Source organism: Rhinatrema bivittatum, chromosome 8 (assembly GCF_901001135.1).
Source record: "Rhinatrema bivittatum chromosome 8, aRhiBiv1.1, whole genome shotgun sequence".
In the NCBI taxonomy this organism is placed as follows: domain Eukaryota; kingdom Metazoa; phylum Chordata; class Amphibia; order Gymnophiona; family Rhinatrematidae; genus Rhinatrema; species Rhinatrema bivittatum.
In genome coordinates, this window is record NC_042622.1 from 37,823,803 (window position 1) to 37,840,481 (window position 16,679).

Sequence of the window (16,679 nt, forward strand, 5' to 3'; positions counted from 1 at the left end):
ACTGAGAGAAGGGCTTACCCTCGGTATCCAAAAGGACTGGGACAGATCTTTCTGCCCATTCAACCAGTGAACAGATGGGGTAAAGAAAAGAAAGTTGCCTTTTGAGTCAATAACTCAAGAGGATTATATTTTTTTGAGAGTTTGCATTACTGTTGAAGTGTTTGACTTTTTTGCTTGGGGATATTTATTTTTCTTCCAGCCCAGATCATGCCAGAACAGGAACTACACTCTAGTAAATCCATTCTTATTGCTGAGGATATTTTCAATCAGGATCAAGATGCAAGAGTAGGAAGGGAAGTGAACAGGAGGAGGATGGACAGAAAAAGCAATTGCTTTTTATTGATCATTGGATGTATGTCGATTCTTAGTTTTGTCATTTTAACCTGGATCCTTTTCTTTAGGTTACAGTAAAGAATACCTTTTATTTGAACACGGACTACAGACTCCAGTGTTTTTATTGAGTTTTATCCAAGTGTGGGCTTACTGGGTAAATGGACTAACCATTTTGGAATTCCTGATTTCTTCCAGTGGTGGTACCTTTGGCTTCCCTGCTCTTATTTGTCACTAAATGGCACCTCCTGAAACTGTGTGATATAGACTGTGAAGTGGTCACAGAAATAGTGAAAGACAGTGCCAGGAGCCCTGGAAGAAAAACACTGGAGTCTGTAGTCCGTGTTCAAATAAAATGTATTCTTTACTGTAACCTAAAGAAAAGGATCCAGGTTAAAATGACAAAACTAAGAATCGACATTATGACAGGCGTTCCTCCCTGGCCGGACCTGAACCCAGACCCGTAGCACCCCTAGTCTAGTATAAAGCACTGAAATGGGGGACCAGCTACATGGGTAAATAGGGAATGGTTATGTACTCTTTCAATGCAAGGTCTAGGAGACACTCTATGAAACTGGTAGCAGATTTCAAACAAATTGGAGAAAAGAATTTTTCATTCAACACAAAAGCAAGCTGTGGAATTTGTTGCTAGAGGTGTAATCAAAACATATAACACAGCTGAGTTTAGAAGGGTTTGGACAAGTTTGTGGAAGAAAAGTCCATAAACAGTTATTTTCCAAGTAGTCTTGGGGAAAGCCACTGCTTATCCCTGGATGTAAGAAACAAGAAATGGATCTTCTCTTTGGGATCTGCTGAATACTAGGGGATTCAGATTGGCTACTTTTGAAAATAGGATGCTGGACGCCACAGATTCTTGGTCTGACCCACTGTGGCACTTTTTATGTACATCATGACAGTCTGGACACTGGAAATCTGCTACTGTTGCTATCACTATCTGTCACATTAGCAACTTATTATGTTATACTTGTATACTGCCTCCTCAAACAAGAGCTATAGTTTGCAGGCTAAATTTTCAGACACTCAGATGAGATGGCACAGAGTTGATCATGGGTGGTCACCAAAAATAGATAGATTGTGTAACGCATTGGCAGTGTTTCAAAACATGATGAACAAGGTCTTCAGGGACCTTCTTTATGACTGTGTTGTAGTATACCTCCGCGACATCCTTACCTTTTCCAAGGACCTCATATCTTATCATCGGGATGTTCACTGGGTATTTCAGTGTCTCCACAACAACCAGCTATATGACAAACTGGAGAAGTGTCTTAAGAGAGAGAGTCTTCCCTTTCTAGGGGACATCGCCTTCATTAAAGTTTTCAGCATGGATCCAGACAGACTCAAGAGTATCCAGGATTGGCCTCAGCCTAATGGGCTTCGAGCACTGCAAAGATTCCTGGGTTTCGCCAATTATTGCAGAGATTTCATCAATAACTACTCCAAGATTGCCACTCTGCTCACCGTTCTCACCCGAAAAGGGGATAACGCCAAGCTCTTGCCACTCATAGCAGTGGCAGCCTTTAGAGATCTAAAACATATCTTTTGCAGAAACCATGTCTTCATCATCCAGACCCTATGAGCCCCTTTATCGTGGAATTGGATGCCTCTTCTGTGGGGGCAGGGCCCATCTTAAGCCAATGCTCCTGTAGGGAGATATCATGTTTTACCCCTGAAAGCAGCAAATATGAATCATAATAGCCAATGAAATATGCAGACAATACTGACAGGTCCCCAAAGCACAGCAAGAGAAAGAACTTGTGCCCAGATGAACTTTAAAACAGCACCGTCTTAGTAGAAAAACAAGAGGCTAGGGCTGTTCAGCTTGGAGAAGAGACGGCTGAGGGGGGATATGATAGAGGTCTTTAAGATCATGAGAGGTCTTGAACGGGTAGATGTGACTCGGTTATTTACACTTTCGAATAATAGAAGGACTAGGCGGCATTCCATGAAGTTAGCAAGTAGCAAGGAGCCCTTTTTAAATATTGGGGTTACATTTGCTATCCTCCAGTTTTCAGGTACAATGGATGATTTTAATGATAGGTTACACATTTTTACTAATAGGTCTGAAATTTCATTTTTTAGTTCCTTCAGAACTCTGGGGTGTATACCATCTGGTCCAGGTGATTTACTACTCTTCAGTTTGTCAATCAGGTCTACCACATCTTCTAGGTTCACCGTGATTTGATTCAGTCCATCTGAATCATTACCCATGAAAACCTTCTCCGGTACGGGCACCTCCCCAACATCCTCGTCAGTAAACACCGAAGCAAAGAAATCATTTAATCTTTCCATGATGGCCTTATCTTCTCTAAGTGCCCCTTTAACCCCTCGATCATCTAACGGTCCAACTGACTCCCTCACAGGCTTTCTGCTTCAGATATATTTTAAAAAGTTTTTACTGTGAGTTTTTGCCTCTACGGCCAACTTCTTTTCAAATTCTCTCTTAGCTTGTCTTATCAATGTCTTACATTTAACTTGCCAACGTTTATGCTTTATCCTATTTTCTTCTGTTGGATCCTTCTTCCAATTTTTGAATGAAGATCTTTTGGCTAAAATAGCTTCTTTCACCTCCCCTTTTAACCATGCCGGTAATCGTTTTGCCTTCTTTCCACCTTTCTTAATGTGTGGAATACATCTGGACTGTGCTTCTAGAATGGTTTTTGTTTTTTTTTTTGTTTTTTTTTAACAATGACCACGCCTCTTGGACATTTTTTTTACTCTTGTAGCTGCTCCTTTCAGTTTTTTTCTAACAATTTTTCTCATTTTATCAAAGTTTCCCTTTTGAAAATTTAGCATGAGAGCCGTGGATTTGCACACTGTTCCTCTTCCAGTCATTAAATCAAATTTGATCATATTATGATCACTATTGCCAAGCGGCCCCACCACCGTTACCTTTCTCACCAAGTCCTATGCTCCACTGAGAATTAGGTCTAAAATTGCTCCCTCTCTCGTCAGTTCCTGAACCAATTGCTCCATAAAGCTATCATTTATTCCATCCAGGAACGTTATCTCTCTAGCGTGTCCTGATGATACATTTACCCAGTCAATATTGGGGTAATTGAAGTCTCCCATTATTACCGCACTACCAATTTGGTTAGCTTCCCTAATTTCTCTTAGCATTTCACTGTCCGTCTCATCATCTTGACCAGGTGGATGGTAGTATACTCCTATCACTATAGTCTTCCCCGACACACAAGGGATTTCTACCCATAAAGATTCAATTTTGTATTTAGTCTCATGCAGAATGTTTATCCTGTTGGACTCTATGCCATCCCGGACATAAAGCGCCACACCGCCTCCCGGGTGCTCCTCTCTGTCATCGCGATATAATTTGTACCCCGGCATAGCACTGTCCCATTGGTTATCCTCTTTCCACCATGTCTCTGAGATGCCAATTAAGTCTAGGTCATCATTCAATGCTATACATTCTAATTCTCCCATCTTACTTCTTAGACTTCTGGCATTAGCATACAAACATTTCAAAGTTTGTTTTTTGTTTGTATTTTCACTCTGCTATTTAATTGATAGGGATAAGTTAGAATTTTTTAGTTCAGGTGAGTTTTTAGTTACAGGCACTTGGACTACTTTTCTTATTATTGGAACCTCACTGTCGGGATGCCCTAACTCTAATGCATCATTAGTATCCTTTGAAGATACATCTCTCCGAACCATGCGCTGCTGAGCGACTGTCAGCTTTCCCCTTTGTTCTAGTTTAAAAGCTGCTCTATCTCCTTTTTAAAGGTTAGCACCAGCAGTCTGGTTCCACCCTGGTTAAGGTGGAGCCCATCCCTTCGGAAGAGACTCCCCCTTCCCCAAAAGGTTCTCCAGTTCCTAACAAAAAGTAGCCGGAAAGAGTTCAAGAAGGCTTTAAAAACCCATCTCTTTCAGGAAGCTTTCAAAGATTTAGAACATTTTAGTTAAGCAAATAAGGCTAAATATATTTGAACTATATAGTATCACTCTTACTTATTCCTGATTTTAGTTTTTAAATGTAATGGCCAATCTTCTGTTCCGTCACTATTATTTTGATTGATTATTCAACATATTGTATTTTTATTCATACTTATTTTTATTTTATGTTTTTAACTTAGTAATTAACTACTTTTTAATTTATTTTGATTTGTCCATGGTTACCTTGATTTTGTAAACCGCTTTGATCAGTTAGTTTTACTGGAAAACGGTATATAAATTTTCCTAAATAAACAAACAAACTGAATCCCTCTTCCTTGCACCATTGTCTCATCCACGCATTGAGACTCCGGAGCTCTGCCTGCCTCTGGTGACCTGCGCATGGAACAGGGAGCATTTCAGAGAATGCTACCCTGAAGGTTCTGGATTTAAGCTTTCTACCTAAGAGCCTAAATTTGGCTTCCATTGAAGTGGAAGGACTTCTTGACTGCAGCAAAGTTACAATCATCAGCTCCAAACAGCCCTTCAAATGGAGCTGCCACCTCTCAAAAGCCAAGCCACTAGACAGAAGCGATCTTCCAGGTCTAAAAATACGGGTCCCTGCTGCAGCAACCCCCAAGAGGTGAGACAAGCGAACGGGATAATCTACCACCAGATGCAGAAGATCCGCAAACCACAGCTGATGTGGCCACTCGGGTGCCACCAGGATTACCCTGTCCAGATGAAATTTGATGCACCGCAGCACCCAACCTACGAGCGGCCATGAGGGAAATGCATACAACAATAGGCGTGCTGGCCAAGGTTGAATGAGAATGTCGATGCCCTCTGGTCCGACCTCCTTTCTGTGACTGAAAAACTGATCCACTTTGGCATTCACTGGAGTTGCCATGAAGTCCACCACTGGTATGCCCCACCTTGCCTGTAGTAAGATGAAGGCCTCCACTGACAACTTCCACTCTCCAGGATCCAGACACTGCCTGCTGAGGAAGTCTGCCATGAAAAGCAGCTATCCACAACAGATGCTTCTCTGCCCATTCGAACAATTCTTGTGCCTCCAATGCCACCAGACGACTCTTCAAACCGCCTTGCTGATTGATGTATGCCACTGTCGTTGCATTGCTGAAGAACACGCAGACTGATCTGTCCCAGATGAGCAGAAGAAACGCTAACAAGGCCTTGTGCACCGCCCTGGTTTCCAGCCAATTGATAGACCAAGTCGCCTCTTCCGGTGACCACAGATCTTGGGGTGATTTGCCTGACAAATCGCCCCCAGCCCGAGAGGCTGGCATCTGTGGTCACCAATACCCAGGTCAGGCACCTCCAGATCCATTCCTTTCTCCAAATTGCACAGAGACAGCCACCACAAAAGACTGGACCTGACATCTTCCCGCAACAGTAATGGAAGCTGAAATTCTTCAGACAGCGGATTCCAATGGGATAACAGATCCACCCTGCAGGGGATGCATGTGAGCAAAGGCCCAAAGCACTAAATCCAGTGTAGACTCCATGGAACCCAGCATCTGCTGGTAATCTCAGACCCTGGGCACTGACAGGTTCAGCAACCGAAGAACCTGACCCTGCAAATTGAGGACTCTCCATAGTCAATCACCTTCCCCAGATGGGCACTGAAGCGATCTTCCAGATATTCCAAGGATCGGGTCAGGCCCAGATGATTTTTTGCAAGGTTCATCACACAGCCAGTGACTCCAGACATTGCAGTACCTGCTGGACCGAGCAAGCACACTCCTCTGACTTTGCCCATATCAGCCAATCGTCCAGGTACGGGTGCATTAGGATACCTTCTCTCCTGAGAGCTGCCGCCATTACAGCATCACCTTTGTGAAGGTGCGCTGTGCTGTTGCCAACCCAAAGGGAAGAGCTTGAAGTTAGAAGTGTTCCCCCATTACCATGAACCTCAAAAATATCTGGTGGATGGCTCGAATTGAGATATGCAGGTAGGCTTCTGACAAGTCCAACCACACCAGAAACTCCCCTTTGCAAACTGCCGTTATCACCATGTGCAATGTCTCCATCCAAAAGTGCAATACCCGGACGGTCACATTGACTTTCTGCAGATCGAGAATGGGTCAAAAAATCCTTTCCTTTTTGGGCACTGCAAAGTACAGAGTAACAACCCTGGTCCCCTTCTCCAGGGAAGGCACTGGAAAATTGGCACGCAGAAGCTGAAGACGTTGCAACGTCTCCCGCACCGCCTCCCACTTGCCTCGGGAGACGCAGTGGGAGATTACAAAGGCATCCCTGAGGGGCTGAGAAAATTGTTATGCATAGCCTTCTCACCACCTGAAGGACCCACAGTCTGACGTGAGCTTGGTCTACTCCTCATAAAAGAGAGGGCCAGACTCCCTCCAACAGCATCTAGAGAGGAGTGGATCCACACGCCTTCATTGCCCGATCTTGTTTCCGCCCCCACCTTGAGACCCCTGTCCCTCGGGGGCCTGCGCTGGGCTTGAAAGGACTACTGTCATGCAGAATTCTGTTTTGAGGCCACTGGCGCCTGACTTCTGCCAGCATGAAACCTCCTCACCTCCTGAAATCGAGAATGCAGAGGAAGAAACTTCTTGGGGGTTCTTCTTTTCCTCAGGCAACTTGTTACCCTTCGACTCCCCCCAATTGCTTCATGGGCTGCTCCAGATCCTCTCCAAATAGCAGCTTCCCCTTAAAGGGCAGGTTAGACAGCTGGGCCTTAGACCACACATCCACCAACCAATTTCACAACCACAGGAGCCTCCTCGCAGCCACCGCTGATACCATGCTCCTGGTGGAAGTCTGAATTAAATCGTACAAGGTATCCGCCACTAGGCTGCTCCTGCTTCCAAGCAAGCCGCATGGGCCTCTCCCATGGTCATTCCCGACCTCTTATTGTGCTTCTTCTGAACCCAGCACAAACATGCTCTCTGCATCAGACTCCCGCAAACCATCGCACGCAGGTTCAGAGTCGAAACTTCAAACAGCCTTTTAAGAAGGATTTCCAGTTTCTGATCCTGAGTAACCTTCAAGGCTGCTGCACCTGCCACTGGAATGGCAGTCTTCTCGTTAACTTGGGGATGTTCCACTACTCCAGGGTCTGCTCCGGCAAGGGATACAATTTGGCCTTAGCTCTGGCAACACTCAAGCCCACCTTGGGAGATTCCTACTCCCAAATCCACCAACTCCTTCACCATCTTCACCAACAGGAAAGCTTTAAGGGGACCCCCACAATCCCTCCAGGACTGGGTTCACTCTCTCATTGTCCAACTTTTCCTGAGTGACCTTAATCCCCAGCTCCTCCAGAACCTGGGGGATCAGGAGGACCAACTCTTCCCTGTGGAACAAGAGGACCATCCGAGGATTGTCCCTGTCCACCACCAGATAGGATCCTGACCCAGATCCTGTAAGAGATCCAGCAACACACCAGCAGGGTCCCTGCCCAAATCCACTGGACCCCTGTACCTGGTCCGGATCATCCATCTCAGACGTGTCCTCCTCCACCATGGACCTTTTGAGACCCAAAAGCCTCAGGAAACTTCCTGATTCTGCCTGCTTAAGCTTCTTTGCCACCCAGGACTTCCTAGGCAAAAGTCGCTTGATCCCAGCTCCCTTCCTGGCCAAATAGGCCTTATACATCAAAAGGACAAAATCTGGAGAAAAAGATTCCGGATCCGAAGAAGTGGGTCCGGATCTGTGTCTCCCTGCACCTGTTCCCTTGCCCTGCCACCAGCAGGGTCTTGTTCTGCAGGAAAAAGCGTGGGAGAGGAGTCCCAAGGTCCTAAAACAGCGGCCTGGCTCCCAGGATATAGGCACAAAATGGCCACCGGTTCCTCAGACCCCCTGGGCCTCCAAAACCTGCCCCACAGAAAAAGGGGCTCCTATTGCCATTTGGGGTGCTTGCGGATGTCCCCACCCCATCGGAGATGCAGTCCCTGCAAAGTTCAGCCAAATTGAGGCGAAAGCGCCTTGAGCTGCAGCAAACTTTCCCGCGCAGCACGAGAGGCGCTATGCTAACAAAAAAAGCAGCCTAAAAATAAACCCTGCCTGCAAGCACTGCAGACGGCGCTGTCCAAGTGCTGAACAAGCTCTCCTGGCCACGACACACATGGCAATTCGGCCCCGCCCACCTCGAGCTGCCTCCCGGCAGCAAAACTGAACTCAGCCTAGAGCACAAGCTAAAGTGGCTTCATCCCATTCTCTCTCTCTCTTTTTTTTTTTCCACAAAGCAATTAAAGGGACAGAAACAAAAGGGAAAGAAAAGCTGAACACACTGAAATACTTCCCTGCTTCTATGAAGGAGGCTGAGCCAGGCCAGCAACAGAGACACAGAAGGCATGAGGGAGCCAGAACCACTGGCTATGACCCTCTCTGAAGATAACAGCAGAGCTATACCAGGGATCATAAACCCCCTGCTTGTCATGCTCTTCCCAAGGGATGGCCTACGAAGGAATCTAACACCTTGGAGAGCTGCCTTTTTTTTCTCTCTAAAATATCTTTTTTTTTTTAAACTCCAGACTGCAGGTTTGCACCTCTACCATCTGCTGGAGACAGAGAAATACTGAGGCACTGCAGGTGGCACTCTAAGTTAGCAGTGCCTTAAATGTTTGTTCTCTATCTTCATCTGCTGGTAGGGATGCATAAACCCACTTGTCTGGACTGATCCGGGGTACAAACAGGAATGAAATTTCAGACCTCTTACAATGAATTTGTAACCTATCTTTAAAATTATCCGTTGTACCTAAAGTCTGGAAGGTGGCCAGTGTAACCTTGATATTTAAAAAGGGAAACTATTGACAGGCGAGCCTGACTTCAGTGCCAGAAAAAATTGTGGAAACTGTTATAAATAATAAAATCACAGAACATTTAGACAGACTGTTTAATGGGACACAGTGAGCATGGATTTACCCAAGGGAAGTCTTGCCTCACAAATCTGCTACCTTTTTTTTTTTTTAAGGGATTAATAAACATGTGGACAAAGGTGAACTGGTAGATATGATGTGTTTGAATTTTCAGAAGGCGTTCGACAAAGTCCCTTATGAGAGGCTTCTAAGAAAACTAAAAAATTCGCTGTGGGAGATCCAAGATGGCCGCACTCACAGCTCAGAGCGAGTGACTCTCTGCCGTTTTGAATTTTGTTACAGTCTGAGCAGATGCCTGCAAAGTGAAAGGGGAAGGTACGTGTGTACCCAACTGTACCACTGCCTTCACCGATAATGCAGCAGGAGATAACACGTTTTCTGAGCTCACCAGCAGAAACCCCGCTAGTTGAGGAGCCCATTGTATCAGCCGGGGAAAGAGGACCGCTGATACCGGAGGAGACTTCGTTGAGCCCAGATCTCAGGCAAGCACCGACCTTCAGAGCTGGGTTGCTGTCCCACCCCCGGATCGCAGTTCGAGAGCACCACATCTGGGTCACCTGCAGAGAAGGGTTCTGTGACTGAAGCTCCGGAGCAAGGAGCAGCAGTACCGGGTGAAGTGAATAACAACGCTGGAACTTCAGGTACTCGGTCGAAGATAGGGGCTGGGGGGGGGGGGGGGGGGACCACCAACAGAAAACCTGCAGCTGCTGCGAGGAAACCTCCCCGAATTCACACCCCTAGCAATCCCAATACGCCCTGAAGTAGTCACGCTTGACACTATATGGGATTTAATGACTGGACTTATGACTGCAGTAAACATGTTAAATATGAAACTGGACCACTCGATCTCCCAAAACGATCAAGTTACAACAGAAATAACAATCTCAAGTAAATGTATTAACTCACAAGGTTTCTGTTCTGGAAGGAAAAGACAGGGAAAATATGAACTTTAAGGCTACAACAGTCAAAGACAGGGAAGCATTAGACAGAAGGCTGGAGACCCTGGAGAATTGTAATAGACATTTAAACCTAAGGATTTTAAATTTCCCCAAGGTACTGGGAGAAATACAGTTTACAACACTAAAGACATTTTTTCAAGAAATACTAGGTTTCACCCAGGAAAATATGCCTTCTATCAATAAATGTTATTTTCTACCTAAATCTGGGCCACCATCTCTTGGACTGAACCTGCAAGAAAATCTGACTGAAATCCTAGAAAGTTCATCTATTGAAATAATGGACAGAGCTACGTTACTAGTGTCTTTTATTACTAGGTTGGATATTCAAGCTATTATGAAAAAGTATTTTCAATTATTTCCGGTGCAATTTATGAGTGCGACAGTAAAAATGTTTCCGGATCTGGCCCCTACAGCGCAAGCAAAACGTAGAAGTTTTTTAACTCTACGTCAAGCTGCGATTGATCTAGGTTATTCCTATATGTTAAAGTTTCCTTGCAAGTGTGTTTTGAAAAAGGGACCAGAATTATATATATTTTTTTCAGTTGAGCAACTAAGAGTTTTTCTTGATGCGAAAGAGTCCACGATTCAAACCCCTATAATAGTGTCAAATTAAATGAAAAATGCTGGAATTATGCGTTAGGGCTTTTCCTTGAATCTAATGTTTGTGACAATTCTCTCATTATTTACATAGGATCTCCCCCTGTTTAAAATGATTTTTGGTTAAATGGATACAGAGTCTGTAATATGATATTGTGATCTATTTATGTTAAACTTTTTTTTTTTTATTTCTTTTCCTTTTTTCTGTATCACCATGTATTTCCTATATACAAATTATAATATTTAATTTGTAAAATGAGAAAAAAACACAAACTAAAAAGCTATGTGGTAGAAAACTATGTCCTTTTGTGACTGCAAACTGGTTAAAAGGTAGGAAAGAGTAGGATTGAATGGTCTGTTTTCACAGTGGAAAAAGGTAAACAGTGGAGTGCCTCAGGGATCTGTACTTGAACAGTTGCTTTTTAATATATTTATAAATGATCTGGAAAGGGTACGACAAGTGGGGCTGATCAAATTTGTGGATGACACAAAATTAAGCAGAGTAATTAAATCTCAAGCAGATTGAGATAAATTGAAGGAGGGCCTTCCAAATGCTAAATGGCAGATGAAATGTGATGTGGACAAGTACAAGGTGATGCATATAGGGGAAAATAACCCTTGCTGTAGTTATACAATGTTAGATTCTATCTTAGGAGTTACCAGCCAGGAAAGAGATCTAGGCATCATAGTGGGATAATACATTGAAATCTTCAGCTCAGGTGCTATGGCAGTGAAAAAAGGAAACAGAATATTAGAAATTATTAGGAAGGGAATGGCAAATAAAACTGTGGATGTCATAATGCCTCTATCATTCCATGGTGTGACCGTACCTTGAATAATGTGTGCAAGTTTGGTCGCCACATCTCAAAAAAAGATATAGTTGCACTGGAGAAAGTGCAGAGAAGGGCAACCAAAATGATAAGGGGGATGGAACAGGTCCCCTATGAAGAAAGGCTAAAGAGGTTAGGGCTGTTTAGTTTGGAGAAGAGATGACTGAGGGGGGATATGAGAGATATACAAAATCATAAAAGGACTTGAACAGGTTAATGTAAATTGGTTATTTACTCTCTCAGATAATAGGACTAGGGGGCACTCCATGAAGTTAGCAGTAGCTCATTTAAAACAAATTGAAGAAAATGTTTTCACTCAGCACATAGTTAAGGCTCTGGAATTCATTGCCAGAGGATGTGGTTACGGCAATTAGTGTAACTGGGTTTATAAAAGGTTTGTAAATGTTCCTAGAGGAAAATTCCATACACTGCTATTAATCAATAAGAAATAGTAGCTTGAGATTTATTTAATGTTTGGGTACTTGCCAGGTACTTGTGATTTGGATTGGCCACTGTTGGAAAGAGGATGCTGGGCTTGATGGACCCTTGGTCTGACCTAGTATGGCATATTTTGTGTTCTTATGAGAGGTTGCTGCAATGATTTTTTCCTGCAGGCATGTTAGCAAGTAAGTCTGTTAAGAGATTTATTTCCAACTCACATTCAATGGTTGATGTCTTCTCTCTGAGTTGTTTACTCATTGTCTGAGTTTTGTTGGTAGGAAATTTTATTCATTCTCCCTACCCTACAAAGAGGAGTGAAGCATTGAGCTTTTTTTTTCTTTTTTTTTTTAAAGTTATCCAGGAATCTAAATCCAAGGGATTCCTGTTGCCAATCTGGTATCCATCAGAAGGAAAAAAAAAGCCACCACACCGGTGCTCTTCTATAGCACATATGCTGCAGAGGTGCCCCCCCAAGGTACATGAGAGAGGAGAGGAGAGAACTTAAGAGCTCAAGGGCATAGAGTGGATTCTCCTTAAGGGAATAGGAGGACTCTTTCCTGTTTGCCCAGGGCAAATTTATACTCTGTCCAAGGGGAAAGACGAGACTCTGAACAAGAGATAAAGGCTCCACAGATTTACTGCTTTTAGTTGCATTATGGATATTTGCAGAGTCTTGCATCAAGTGCGATATTATTCAGGGGGATCAACTATTTCAGTAAAGCTCTATGCTGGAACACGATCACCCAGTCCAGCTTCCTTGCTGGCATTTGGAAGATCAGAGTATACGTAATGCCCAGGGCTGAAGAGATTTATCCTTCTCCCCCCAATGGAGGGCATGCATTGGGGTTGTTGCTCTTGAGACAGGCTTGAGAGAAGGTTCCATATGTTAATTATTTAAGAGGTGACTAAAGTTACTAAATTCTTCTCTTAGACATTGTCGCATGGGATAGAGGAGCATCTGCCCTGAATTTACATAAACTGCTTGGTGCCATGTCTGTCTCCCAATGCATTGCTCACACTACCCTGTTTGTGCACATATTATAAATAAATTATCATCCTTACTGTTAAGAAATGCAAGGAAAGGAAATAAGATTGTTGAAATGGCTTCCTAAGATGGAGGCCTTCTTTATGATTAATCCAACTGAGCTCTCAGCATAGCAAAAAAAAAAAAAAAAAGAAAAGAATAGGGAAAAATATTGTACCACAGTACATTTCAAATCTTTCCAGCATGATTCACTGTACCATATTGCAAATGAAATTCATTCAAGGTCAGTGGTTAGTCATTAGATAGTCAAACCAGAGTTAACATTTCTTCTTTAATTTTACGAAGAATTTAAATGCATTTTAATATGTCTGGGTACCATAGCTTAGAAAAGGAATTTAAAATGTTTAAGCTGGTCACATACTGAGGGACTATAAAAAAGGACATTAACTATTGGTAATATGTAAAGTATCAGAAACATTAATTTTCCTATTCCCTCAAAAAAAACAAAAAAAAAACAAAGACCAGAGTACCTTCTTTTCACCTTTTATTTTTAAATCAGTTGAATATTCTTCCAATGTAAACATTTCTCTCCTTCACTCCTGCCCCACCGGGTTAATATTTCAGAATGGTGCTGGCTGACCCGAGGTTGGCATCATTTTGAAGTACCGCCATATTTCAGAGGTGCTAGCCTCGGGTCAGCCAGCACCATTTTGAAATCTAAAAACCGGTGGGGCAGGAGCAGCTGGAGATTGCTCCAATCTCTCCTTGGACCTCTCAGGTAAACTGGGGGAGGGGAGGGGAGGTTGATAAGCTAAGTATAAGAGAAAGTATGGGAGGTGGTGGCTTTTCCAAATCAGTTGGCTTGGAATTTTATAAATGGCAGCCTGTTTTATCAGCTGGGGCGAGGAACCCCAAAGTGAAATATAGCAAAATGAAAAACAAACGAAATTGTATTCATTTTTATTTTGTTTCATTTCAAAGAGATGTTAAACTCTCTTAAAGAAGATGTTAAAGAGCAAGCCACACTTGACAGCTCCTTTTAATGAAACACTCCCATAATTTGCTTTTATTTGGGATAATGGCCTTAGCCTGGCCCTTCGCAGTGAGGGAACTGCGTCTTCATTAGTGCTCAGCGAGAGCTGGGCTTTTTCTTTAGAAGTGTTTTCTGAGCTGTATTTTATACCAAATAAGCTCGCCCCCACCGCTGAGCCTTTCCCTCCTGGGTTGGGAACAGCTTATTTAGAAGTACAGATAAACCAGAAAGGGCACGGGTGGGTGGTCAGCCAGAAGCTGATGTTTTCATGGATGGCAAGTGCTCTGGGGCCAGTCGCACTTTTTAAAAATTCTATAATTTGCATATTCACATTATATTTACATATGGATTGTAGTGCTCACCCATTGATGTGGTTGCAAGGGTCTGACGACCCACGAATTGTGCAGGACCCATACCAGAGAGGAAATCACTAAACTGTCCATCAGACGCAAGACACATTCCACTGTAGTTCAAGCTAAGGAAAAACATATTGGCAAACTTTAGGATCAAGTGAAGAGTTGATAAAGTTATAACACTGTAAGAAAGCATGAGCAGTATCCACAATATATGACTCTCATAATAGGAGCTCCAGACCTAAAGGTTCCTACTAAAAGGAGATTAAAGGCTGATTTTCAAAGGATTCTGAACAACTGGCTTAGGCCCCCTCCTTTTTAAAGTGCCTCAAAGTTCAGCAAAGTGTCAATTGAAATTAGGCTGAAAATTTGTGCAACTTTGGGTTCTTAAATCCGAGGCACCTAATTCTCGGCCTGCTATTCAGTTTCCTAAATCTAGGTGCTTATGTCAGTTATCTAGGACTGGATATCAACACTGGGAGTGTAACCTTCTTTCCCAGCCCTGGTCCCGCCCACCTTCTCATGGGCGCGGTCTCCTTTTCATCCAGGCAGTGCTGAATATCAGACAAAGTTAACTGGGCGAGTCTGGTTGGATCAATACCTGTTCTACAGTTATCCAGATGCCATTATTTTGGTATGCCTATCTGGGTAACGTTATCTGGATAGGGGTGTATTCAGTGGCATACATATCTGGTTAAGTTCTGCTGAAAGTTCCCTGGGTAACTTTCCCAACAGGGACTTCTGTATCTTATTAAATTAGTTCTCCACTCTGCTTTTGTTGTTCTTACAGTATATCATTTTATTTAAAACAAAGTTTAATCCAAGGTGGCTTAAAAAAATTAGTTTTATATCACAGATTCATAAATATATGAGATGTTTTCCAATATGCAAAATATGTCGATTAAAGCTGATGTATAAAGATAAAAATCATTTCCATAAAATAAGATGTTTTTAAAAAGTTTTTTCCCCCCACAACGCAATAGGATCCACGATGGCACTTTCAGGTACTGATGTCACTAGAAAATAGCCATCCTATTCAATGTCACTGCCTGAAAAAAAATGACTGGCTTTATATTACATTGAATCCCATCTTGTTTACCAGAGTGCAATTTTATAAAATAAAAGGTGACAGAACAAAGAGGCTCCAGGGGTGATCCTGGAAATTATAGACTGGTGAACCTGACTTTAGTGCCGGGAAAAATAATGGAAACTATTCTAAAGATCAAAATCCCAGAGCATATAGAAAGCCATGGTTTAATAGGACACAGCCAGCAAGGATTTACCCAAGGCAAGTCCTTGGCTCACAGATCTGCTACATTTTTTTTTAAGGTGTTAACATGTGGATGAAGATGAAATGGTACATGTAATGTATACGGATTTTCAGAAGGCATTCAGCGAAGTCCCTCATGAAAGGCTTTTACGAAAACTAAAAAGTCATGGGATAGGAGGCGGTGTCCTTTCGTGGATAACAAACTGGCTAAAAGACAGGAAACAGAGAGTAGGATTAAATGGTCAATTTTCTCAGTGGAAAAGGGTAAACCGTGGAGTGCCTCAGGGATCTGTACTTGGACCAGTGCTTTTCAATATAGTTATAAATGATCTGGAAAGATATACAACTTGCAGATGACAAAATTATTCAGAGTAGTTAAATCACATACGGATTGTGATAAATTGCAGGAGGACCTTATGAGACTGGAAGATTGGGCGTCGAAATGGCAGATGAAATTTAATGTGGACAAGTGCAAGATGATGCATATAGGGAAAGGTAACCCATGCTGTAGTTATACAATAAGCTACAAAAAATCTAGGCATCAGTGAATAAATCATTTAAATCACTGGCTCAGGGTGTTGCAGCGGTCAAAAAGGCAAACAATGTAAGAAATTATTAGGAAAAGAATGGTAATTAAAACGGAAAATGTTGTAATGCCTCTATCGCTCCGTGGTGAGACCACACCTTGAGAACTTTGTGCAAGTCTGGTCACTGCATCTCAAAAAAGATATAATTGCACTAGAGAAGGTACAGAGAAGGGTGAGCAAAATGATAAAGGATATAGAATGGCTCCCCTATGAGAAAAGGCTAAATTGTTAGGGCTGTTCAGCTTGGAGAAGATGGTTGAGGGGGGATATGATAGAGGTCTATAAAATCATGAGAGGACTAGAATGTATAAATGTGAATTGGTTATTTACTCTTTCGTATAATAGAAGAACTAGGAGGCACTCCATGAAGTTAGCAAGTAGCATGTTTAAAACAAATCTGAGAAAATTCTTTTATATTCAATGCACAATTAAGCTCTAGAATTTGTTGCCAGAGGATGTGATTAGGGAAGTTAATGTAGCTGGGTTTAAAAAAAAAGGTTTGGATAAGTTCTTGGAGGAG

General features: G+C 42.8%; 1 protein-coding gene across 4 annotated transcripts in view; it reads right to left on the reverse strand.

Annotated features, from left to right (window-relative positions):
* RIMS4 (regulating synaptic membrane exocytosis 4) overlaps positions 1-16,679 on the reverse strand; it is a 278,761-nt gene that overhangs the window by 34,831 nt on the left and 227,251 nt on the right. For all 4 annotated transcript variants that reach the window (XR_003858308.1, XM_029613600.1, XM_029613599.1 and 1 more), the window contains one exon: positions 14,312-14,424. Coding sequence is in view for 3 of the 4 variants with exons in the window: in XM_029613600.1 (XP_029469460.1) it covers positions 14,312-14,424 (113 nt within the window). In the remaining variant the exon portion in view is untranslated. The remainder of the gene's footprint in view (positions 1-14,311; positions 14,425-16,679) is intronic.